We start from the raw sequence: 11,513 nt of genomic DNA, 5'->3' as shown, positions 1-11,513 counted from the left end.
CTCAGTACTTTGTTGACGTAACTTTGGCAGTAATTACAGTCTTGAGTCTTCTTGGGTATGACGCTACAAGCTTGGCACACCTTTATTTGGAGAGTTTCTCCCATTCTTCTCTACAGATCCTGTCAAGCTCTGTCAGGTTGGATGAGAAGCGTCGCTGCACAGCTATTTTCAGGTCTCTCCAGAGATGTTTGATCGGATTCAAGTCTGGGCTCTGGCTGGGCCACTCAAGGACATTCAGAGACTTGTCCCAAAGCCAATCCTGCATTGTCTTTGGCTGTGTGCTTAGGGTTGTTGTCCTGTTGGAAGGTGAACCTTCGCCCCAGTCTGAGGTCTTGAGCGCTCTGGAGCAAGTTTTCATCAAGGATGTCTCTGTACTTTGCACTGTTCATCTTTCTCTCGATCCTGACTAGTCTCCCAGTCTCTGCAGCTGAAAATCATCCCCACAGTATGATGCTGCCACCACCATGCTTCACCGTAGGGATGGTGCCAGGTTTCCTCCAGACATGATGCTTGGCATTCAGGCCAAAGAGTTCAATCTTGTTTTCATCAGAACGGAGAATCTTGTTTCTCTTTGTCTGAGAGTCCTTTATGTGCCATTTGGCAAACTACAAGCTGGCTGTCATGTGCCTTTTACTGAGGAGTGGCTTCCGTCTGGCGACTCTACCATAAAGCCTGTCATGACTCTCCTGGTCGAGGATCCAAGGCCTCAGATCAGCTTGGCAAAGGGCTGATGATAGCCAGACCGGTTTTATGACACCTCACGCCAATTGTAAATCTTATGCAGCAGAGAACCCTCTCCTGCCCTTTAGTGTCAAGATTGGAATGGCTTTGTTACAGAGACATTTTGCCGCCCAAAAACTCTAACGTCCAAAGAGTGAACTTTGGAACAATAATTCTAACATAACGAATTTGGGAAATGGTCAGTGGGAATCTAAATAATGGTCATGTCATATTGCTTTTCATTTTGTTTTGTCATTAAAAACTGTATAACAAAAATACTGTAACTTCAAAAGTAAACGCACTGTTTGTCAGGTTTACATCCTTTATGTTGTGTAGGAAATATGAAGAACTAATAAACTATTTTTGTTAAGATAGGAATCTGATTTTAGTTTTCTAACGAGATCATAGTTTTCATGTCCTTTGCACATTAACTAAGCCACGCTCCGAATGAGGTCAGAAGAGCGTGTCAGTGTGATGGAACCGCCCTTTTCGACAAGAGTGCTCAAAAGGACTCGCTAAGAATTAACATATCAGACCAGCAGACAAAAAGCGTGAGCTAAACGTTACAAATGGTTGAAACTCCCAGACCAGAAAGCGAGCAGCTATGGCTACACGTTGAAATGGTTGGAAACTCTGAAACTCAACACGAGGTGAAGAAGATAAACTCACTAGACCAGAACATTTGACCGTCTGCAGCTGTTTATGTAAAGGGATCTAGAACTTTTACTATCTACCCGAGAAAAGAGGCAAGAAGCTCACCTCAGACAATCACGGGTGCATCTAAGTAGCTGCTCTGCAGAAACCCCACTCCAAGCCAGGACAACTAAGAAGAAGGACATTGTGACCTCTGGTGGACAACCCATCGAGCCCTTCCCATAGAAGGGTTGATTGGCTTCAACAGAGAGACGACGAACAAAGACATCTACACATAAATACATTGCATTTCTCACCCAAATGGGTGGTGGTTTGTGTGCAAGGTATATGATTAATGCGAAAATACTTATAGAATGTATCCATGATAAATGTCCCTTTTTCCCCTATCTCTCTATTTTCTCCACCCCCCCTTCTCCATCTCTGTGTAATAAGCCATCATATCTCGTCAGTCCACTAGGGACTTTTGTTTCATGTAAGTGTGTATGCGTATTCTGTGTTATTATTTAGTTAGTTAGTAAGTAAATAAATAATTAAATACATTTGTGTAGAATTGAATAATCAAAAAAGGCTGGGGTTCTTGCGGATTCAAGAATTTCAGAATGAGACTGATATGAGGTAATGATTAACAAATGACTGTTATCGATATATCTTATATATCATCTTGAGTTTAATTTGGGAGATGGTAACTCGTTAAACAACTTGTTCCGTGGAGCCCCAAATTCCTAATGAGTTAATTGTTACATGATTAATTTAATCGAATGACAATTAAAGTTGATTCGATACATAACAGTCATTAGATTAATGAAAGTCACGTCACGACAGGCCTGATTGATGGAGTGCTGCAGAGATGGTTGTCCTTTTGGAATGTTCTCCCATCTCCACAGAGGAACTCTGGAGCTCTGTCAGAGTGACCATCTGGTTCTTGGTCACCTCCCTGACCAAGGCCCTTCACCCCGATTGCTCAGTTTGGCCCGGGCGGCCAGCTCTAGGAAGTCTTGGTGGTTCCAAACTTCTTACATTTAAGAATGATCGAGGCCACTGTGTTCTTGGGGACCTTCAATGCTGCAGACATTTTTTGGCACCCTTCCCCAGATCTGTGCCAAGACACAATCCTGTCTCGGAGCTCGGGGGACAATTCCTTTGACCTCATGGCTTGGTTTTTGCTCTGACATGCACTGTCAACTGTGGGACCTAATATAGACAGGTGTGTGCCTTTCAAAATCATGTCCAATCAATTGAATTGGAGTCCACAGGTGGACTCATCTGAGTCAGATTCAGGTTCATTCACAACTCTAACAGGTTTGTCAGTTTTAGCTTTGTCTCAGGTCTTTATTTTTGTCACCTTGCTGTTGTTCTTTTGAATTGGCTTTCTTTTTTCTACAGACCCTTGCATAGAGGCCTGTTTTCTTACAGTACAAGCATTTAGCTGCTTTAGTGCCCCATTCATCTGCTTTGTGTGTTGTCAGTCCACATCTGAAACACTTGGTGTCGCTATTGCATTCCTCTGGATCAGTGCTTTTGTTTCCATTTCGTGCTCTGCCTCTGTTAATTAGCATTTGCACGTCCTTCAGTAAAATTAACATGACTGTCTTTAGCCTTGCCAAAATGATCAGAAAGCACTTTTGATTCTGATTCTTCAAATATTCAAGCAACGGTGAGAGCTCTTTGTAGTGTTAACCCTTCTTCCTGTAGCAATTAATTTGTCTTTTGTATGTACATTTTTCCACTAGCTGATCCCTCAACATGTCTGACTCCAGTGCAACAAACTAATATGATTTAGCCAGTTCTCTTAATGCATTCACATAAGCATCAATAGTTTTGTCTTGAGCCTTTCCCACACCACATTTCTCCGCGGTGTAAAGTAGGCAGCAAGCATGGCTACAGTCTGTGCAAATGTACTTTCTTCTCCCAGTAGATTGGCAAAGATTCTCTGCACTGGTGCTCCAATTCAATGAAGCAATGTAGCTCGTCTCACCACTTTCATGTACAAGTCTGCAGCTCTGAGACTGGCAGGGCTAACTGAGCATAAGAAAGAATAGGGGCGAGGGTTTGAACATGTAATCAGCTTTTTTCGTGTCCTTGAGGTACGCGTTTACAGTCCTCCATTCCTCGTGGCCATAAACGTTGTGTTGTTGAATAAAATAAGTAGTCTTGGTTCTCGTTTAATACACTTTAATAACTCATACTTTTCTAGGTTTCACAGTTCAAGGCCATTTTAATTCTCGTTCTAGTCACGTCTTCATGACTATAACAGGTAGGTAATCTCTCGATAGTCCAATCACTATACCACAGAAACAATTAATTCACTTTAGAAAATAAATAACATTTAGATTGTTATTTTTTTATTATATATTTTTTGTTGTTGCCCTTTTTCTCCCCAATTTTGTGATATCCAATTGGTAGTTAGTCTTGTCCCATTGCGGCAACTCCTGTACGGACTCGAGAGAGAGGTGAAGGTCGAGAGCCGTGCGTCCTCCAAAACACAACCCAGCCGAGCCACACTGCTTCTTGACACAATGCCCGCTTAACTTCGGAAGCCATCCACACCAATGTGTTGGAGGAAACACCATACATACACCAAATTTGACATGTTTGATAGACGTTTTCGTGATCTAAAAGTCATATTCCTATTAACTTCCAGTGTAGTGAGAGCAACTTTATCACAGTGCAACTTCATACCAGACGGATGTTTGCCTGCTTGAAGGTCAATAACTCGAATACACATGAAAACATGAAATGATCCAAAGAATCAATCGAACATCACTCAGTTGCACAAAAACAATATAACATTCAAAATGGGTGTTCCTTTCCTTTAAGACCACAAAAACATGAATGGTTATAGCCTACATAAAATTCAAGTATTGATCTGGGCAAAGGCATATCACTTACTGAATTGAGTTTGAATCATTTGTGTCCTAATTTAACACAATAAGCCATTGGACAAGTCAATAATAATGATGACAATGGCCAGGTCACCGCTTGTGGACTAAACTCCACGGCGAAGGAAGTTTCTGATTACTCCACCAATGGAGTGGAGCAGAGACCAGGCTTTGTTTAATCCATCTCAATCTACATTGATTCGCCCCAAGGTCAAAACTAAAATTATGAAACGTCTACCTTGTACCCGTTTGTCCTTTGTAGTTGCGTGCCTTTGTTTGCTAAAAATCAGTAGGTGGTTGTATTTGATTAATGTTGATTGAAAAAGTATGTATTTTCGCAAACAAAGAAAGGCACGCAACTACAGAGGACAAACATTTAGGCCGACAAGGTAGGCATTTCATACTTTAAATTTGTTTAAGTATTGACCTTGGGCGAATCAATGTAGTTGGAACGATTTGATTCCACAAAGCCTGGTCTCTGCTCCACTCCATTGGTGGAGTCATCAGAAACTTCCTCCATCATGGAGTGGAGTTTAGTCCGCTAGGTCACCGCAAATATGGCAGAGGAATTCTAAACATATGCCAAGCCAACAAACAATTGCAGAGCACATCATGCGTTTTCCAAAGTCGTAGATGAAATAGCAGAATCATGTAGCCTATTATGTCAGCAGTACGCAGCCAACACTAATATATAGTATTGCTGTATCAAGCAGTGTAAAATGGAAACATTGTAGCCAGTCACCCCAAGACAAGAGAGCGTCTATCTCAACCGCATAGCATATGTAACAACCGATCATGGAATTAAATAATTGTACTAGCCCATCTCTTGCCTCTGCTATTAAAATTACATTTATTCATGTTCTCTATTGGGATACTTACTATCTGAGGACATGGTTGAGTCTGTTTTAGGTCCGATTTAGCGGTGAATAAGATTAACGTTACAGTGGCATCCGTTGGATCACAATGTCCAGATTGCCGCAGATATCGGCGGGCATCTAGGAAACTCGGCTCCCTCCGCAGTTGCCCAGCTCTTTAGCGATTTGGACACTTCTTACCACCCTGACGTTTTGAATTGGATGACCGTTCATACAATTTTTCCCAGTCGGAGCTCGTTTTTTCACGAGTTCCCAGTTGTCTTGAATGCACGGAAGTCAGAGATTTCCGAGTTCCCATTTGGTTTGAACAATGCAACGGTCATGGACATTAAAACAATGACGTGCTCACCTCCCCCTCCCTCTCTCATCTTTTCACATGACAGTGGCCTTAGGATATATACCACCTGGGATTGATCAACAGAACACATCCTGTAAAAAGAAAGATTTTAGTGACACAAAGGTAGGCTACTTGGACCAGGTCGGTCTTGTTAAATACGCTTATTTCAGTGAGTGACCTAGTTTAAAGGTTATATAAATAAATGTCTCGAAATAGTTCAACAATTGAAAAACGATAGGCTACTTACCGCAACCGGGATTGACTATGATCAAATGCTTTAAATGCAACTAAACAACTAAACCCACAATCACTGGCTGATTCTCATTGTGTCCCGGCTGTAATTAACCTGTCTGGGCTAGGGGGCAGTATTTTCACGGCTGGATAAAAAACGTACCCGATTTAAACTGGTTACTACTTTTGCCCAGAAACGAGAATATGCATATAATTAGTAGATTTGGATAGACAACACTCTAAAGTTTCTAAAACTGTTTGAATGGTGTCTGTGAGTATAACAGAACTCATATGGCAGGCAAAAACCTGAGAAGATTCCATGCAGGAAGTGGCCTGTCTGACAATTTGTAGTCCTTCTGTTGCATCTCTATCGAAATTACAGCATCTGTGCTGTTACGTGACACTTTCTAAGGCTTCCATTGGCTCTCTAAAGCATTCAGAAAGCGGAATGACGCGTCTCCTGTCTCTGGGCAAAGTACAGGAGCAGAGTTTGTAAGTGGTCTGCCTGGGGACAGTGAGACTGGAGATGCGCATTCACGAGACCTCACCATTTTTTTCTTTCACTCTTTGAATGAATACAACGTTGTCCGGTTGGAATATTATCGCTATTTTACGAGAAACATAGCATAAAAATGGATTTTAAACAGCGTTTGACATGCTTCTAAGTACGGTAAAGGAATATTTTGACATTTTTTGTCACGAAATTCGCTCGCGCTTTACCCTTCGGATAGTGACCTGAACGCACGAACAAAACGGAGGTATTTGGATATAACTATGGATTATTTGGAACCAAAACAACATTTGTTGTTGAAGTAGAAGTCCTGGGAGTGTATTCTGACGAAGATCAGCAAAGGTAATACAATATTTCTAATACTAATTCTGAGTTTAGTGTGCCCCGAACTTGGTGGGTGTCAAAATAGCTATCCTTGATGGCTGAGCTATGTACTCAGAATATTGAAAAATGTGCTTTCGCCGAAAAGCTATTTTAAAATCTGACATAGCGATTGCATAAAGGAGTTCTGTATCTATAATTCTTTAAATAATTGTTATGTATTTTGTCAACGTTTATGATGAGTAATTTAGTAAATTCACCGGACGTTTTTGGTGGGAATGCACGATCTGAACATCACACGCAAATGTTAAAAGCTGTTTTTGGATATAAATATAAACTTGATTGAACAAAACATACATGTATTGTATAACATAATTTCCTAGGAGTGTCATCTGATGAAGATCATCAAAGGTTAGTGCTTCATTTAGCTGTGTTTTGGGTTTTGTGACATATATGTTTGCTTGGAAAATGGCTGTGTGATTATTTTGGTCTATGTACTCTCCTAACATAATCTAATGTTTTGCTTTCGCTGTAAAGCCTTTTTGAAATCGGACAATGTGGTTAGATTAACGAGAGTCTTATCTTTAAAATGGTGTAAAATAGTCGTATGTTTGAAAAATTGAAATTATTGCATTTTTGAGGTTTTGTATTTCGCGCCCCGCAGTTCCACTGGCTGTTGAATAGAGTGGGATGGTGACGTCCCACCTTGCCCATAGAGGTTAAGGCGTTTTCACACAGTTCTGAGCTATATGTGTTGGCATGTGGACTAATATGTTGTTGAGTTGTGTTCTTACACTCGTACAGTCATGCCCTATGAGAGATGTATGACTGCGCATGTGCGAAAATAAATAAAGTGCATTTTCCCCCGTTCTGGTTAAAACACCAATGATGAACATGTGTGTTTATTCCTCCGTTAAGTAAACCGGTATTCCTGTCCTGAAGATGTCAGCACCAACAGGTTATGGGCCCAGGAGGGAACATGGAAGCCGATGGAATAGATTATATTTCGACGGAGATGAAAAAAACTACGAGTTATGGGAGACAAAGTTTTTGGGGCACTTGCGTTTGCTTGGGCTAAAGGCCGCCATATTGAGCGTGGATGAAGATGAAGAAGACGGAGAGAAAAATGAAGAAGCCTACGCCGAATTGATACAGGTTTTGGATGATAAAAGTCTTTCCCTGATAATGAGAGAAGCAGCAGATGATGGGAGAAAAGCGTTGAAGATATTGAGGGAACATTATGCAGGTAAAGGGAAGCCACGTGTGATTAGCCTCTACACTGAACTAACTTCTCTTCAGAAAGCCGCTGACGAAAGTGTTACGGACTATATAATTCGTGCTGAGACGGCTATTACAGCACTGAGAAATGCTGAAGAGACTTTAAGTGATGGGCTGTTGATTGCAATGATTCTGAAAGGTTTGCCCGAATCATTTAAGCCGTTTGCCATCCACATTACGCAGAGTGACGAGCCGACAACTTTTGGCAAGTTCAAAACCAAGTTGAGGAGCTATGAAAGCACCGAGAAGTTTAGCGCCATTTCCACTGACAACGTGATGAAGGCAAGTAACATTAAAGTTAGCTGGCCAAGAGGGAGAGATAAAGGGACCGAGATAACCTGCTTCAACTGTGGCCAGAAACGGCACAAGGCCCGGGAATGTACCGTTACTGGAGAGCGCAAAGAACGGAGACAGTGGTGTACTTTTTGCAAGAGCTCCACTCATACTGACGCAAATTGCAGACGAAAAAGAAGAGACAATGTGAAACAAGCAACAGATGCTGAAAGCCACACATTTGCATTCAGAATAAGTGACTGTCAGGTTAGTGGACTGAAACAGAAAGGGCTGATGGTGGATACGGGAGCAACGTCACATATAGTCACGGACATCGGGAAGTTTAAGGAGTTTGACGAGACTTTCAAACCGGAAAAACATTCCGTGGAGCTGGCTGACGGAACAAGAACGAATGGTGTCGCGGAGAGGAGAGGTGCAGCTGAGGTTTACCTGAGAGACAACACGGGTCGTCGGGTAAAAACAACGCTGACGAAGGCGCTGTACGTGCCGTCGTTTCCACAGGACATTTTCTCTGTTAAAGCAGCGACAGCCAACGGAGCTTCAGTCAACTTTCGACAGGGGTGTAACAAGCTCATCCACAAGAACGGTACCACTTTTGACATCGAGGAGTACGATAGACTTTACTATCTTAACACTGTAAGTGATGAAAATGATGATGGATGTCATGGGTGCTATGATATTCACACATGGCACAAAATTCTTGGCCACTGTAATTTTGAGGATGTGTCAAAGTTAGAAAATGTGACAGAGGGAATGAAAATCACAGGTAAGATTGACAAATCTACCCTCAACTGTGAAATCTGCACTCAGGGAAAATTTGTTCAGAGCAGAAACAGAGAGCCTGATGAAAAGGCAAAAGCGGCTCTTGAGCTTGTGCACACTGATTTGGCTGGCCCTATTGAGCCAGAGGCGAAAGATGGGTTCAGATATACTCTAGCATTTACGGATGATTATTCAGGGGCAGTTTTTGTGTATTTCCTAAAAGCAAAGAGTGATACTGTAAAAGCTACTGAGAAGTTTATTGCTGATGTGGCCCCTTATGGGAAAATAAAGTGTGTCAGGTCAGATAATGGCACAGAATTCACAGCCAAAGAGTTCCAGTCACTGCTCAGTAAGAACGCCATAAGACATGAAACTTCAGCCCCTTACTCACCCCATCAAAATGGGACCGCTGAGAGAAATTGGAGAACACTGTTCGAAATGGCAAGATGCATGCTACTTGAAAGCAACCTACCAAAGAACTTGTGGACATATGCTGTAATGACTGCTGCAGTAATTCGCAATAGGTGTTACAATAAGCGTGTAGGACAGACTCCACACTACATGTTTACTGGGAGAAAGCCTGATCTTTCAAAGATGAAAGAATTTGGATCTGTTTGCTATGCATATAGACAGAACAAGAAAAAGTTAGACTCAAGATGTGAAAAGGGTATTTTTGTCGGGTATGATAAAAATAGTCCAGCATACCTAGTCTACTACCCAGACACTGGGAAAGTTCTTAAAAACAGATTAGTCAAGTGTGTTACAAAAGGTGTAGTCGAACACCAAACTCAGACAGATTTGGAAAACAGTGATGATCTTCATGGGGAGAGATTTGAAAACCCCATGCCGAAAGCCAAGATGGCAGATCAAAACTCAGAAGAGACACAAGATGTGCAAATTGAGACTTCAGATGGTCAGAGTCCACGCTATCCAGACAGAGCGAGGAAGAAACCCCAGTACTTAAAAGACTATGAGTGTAAAGTGAAATGTGATGACCAGATACCACCTAGTGTTGACTACTGCTACAGAGTAATGTGCAATGCACCACAAACCTTCAAAGAAGCAATGATTTCACCAAAATCAGAGATTTGGGCTACTGCTATGAAGGAGGAGATGGATTCCCTTAGGGAAAATGATACATTCACATTAACCACACTGCCAGAGGGTAAAAATGCAGTGGGGGGCAGGTGGGTCTATGCGGTCAAAAACAATTCAGATGAGACTGAGACATACAAGGCAAGATATGTTGCAAAGGGGTATAGTCAAGTGGCAGGAATAGACTATAAGGAGACTTTTTCTCCAACTGCAAATATGACATCAGTACGCTGTTTGATGCAGCTAGCAGCTCAGTATGACTTAGAGTTACATCAGATGGATGTCAAAACAGCATATCTACATGCTCCTATTGACTGTGAAGTGTACATGGAGCAACCAGAGGGTTTCGAAGTCAGGTCAGATACAGGTGAGCAACTAGTCTGTAAACTGAACAAGTCATTGTACGGCCTGAAACAGTCAGGAAGGAACTGGAACAAAATGTTGCATGATCACCTTAGTGAAAATGGTTTTACACAGAACCCAGCTGATCACTGTGTTTATAACAAACAAACTGCAACAGAAAGGATCATTTTGATAATTTGGGTCGATGATCTAATTATCGCTGCTAGTGATAGTGACTCACTCACAAGTGTAAAAGAAATGTTAAGTGAAAAATTTAAGATGAAAGATCTTGGGAGGCTTGGACATTTCCTAGGCATTGATTTTACACAAAGTGAAGGGAAAATAAAGATGAACCAAACAAGGTCAACACCATGTGAACAAAAACTAAACTCAGTGATGGTAAAATAAGTATTGAATATTGTCCAACATGGCTGCAGATGTTTTGACTAAACCTGTAACGAAGTTCAAAAATGAAAAATTCTTGGGTTACATGTTTGGAATATAAACTGACATTTGTGAGATGAATAACTGTAAGCTAAATGTGTTGATAAAGTTAGGTTGAATACGACTTGTACAGTATAAGAGCAAGTGGGGGTGTTGGCATGTGGACTAATATGTTGTTGAGTTGTGTTCTTACACTCGTACAGTCATGCCCTATGAGAGATGTATGACTGCGCATGTGCGAAAATAAATAAAGTGCATTTTCCCCCGTTCTGGTTAAAACACCAATGATGAACATGTGTGTTTATTCCTCCGTTAAGTAAACCGGTATTCCTGTCCTGAAGATGTCAGCACCAACAATATGTAATTCGGATCAGAGTTTGTCTATTTGTTACATTGTGTTTTGTTAATTTGGTTCGGTTTGTTTCTCATTGCCAAATGTCAAACAAACTAAAATTTATAAAGAAAACCATGTGTCCATGCAAGTCATTTGTAAATCGATTTAAGATTATCATGAAGCATCACTTGTATCCAAATCTTCATAATACTTTAGCTTTGGTCCTCCAACAACATGCAGGAGGAAACAGCACAATAACCACCCTAACTGCGACTTGAATAGGCTATGTTCAGTGGCCTATAGCCTATCCTCGGTATAGCTCCAGTCTCTCCTAATCTGCATCTGATGAGCTCATAAATGCGCTGCTACATCGAACCGCACCACAGTAAGAATAGAATCAGACTGAGACCTCTTTTCTTGAGCGAACCACGTTGCG

At 41.4% G+C, this 11,513-nt stretch overlaps 1 protein-coding gene across 1 annotated transcript; it reads left to right on the top strand.

Annotated features, from left to right (window-relative positions):
• The first annotated feature begins 7,275 nt into the window (after positions 1-7,275).
• On the top strand, positions 7,276-11,028 carry LOC123744606 (uncharacterized). Its single transcript, XM_045723512.1, has 2 exons — positions 7,276-8,796; positions 10,777-11,028. The coding sequence occupies exons 1-2, from the start codon at positions 7,471-7,473 to the stop codon at positions 10,807-10,809; spliced, it is 1,359 nt and encodes a 452-aa protein (XP_045579468.1). The 5' UTR covers positions 7,276-7,470; the 3' UTR covers positions 10,810-11,028.
• The last annotated feature ends 485 nt before the right edge of the window (positions 11,029-11,513 follow it).

Source organism: Salmo salar, chromosome ssa09 (assembly GCF_905237065.1).
Source record: "Salmo salar chromosome ssa09, Ssal_v3.1, whole genome shotgun sequence".
Taxonomy (NCBI): Eukaryota; Metazoa; Chordata; class Actinopteri; order Salmoniformes; family Salmonidae; genus Salmo; species Salmo salar.
This window is presented reverse-complemented; position numbering and strand designations above follow the sequence as displayed.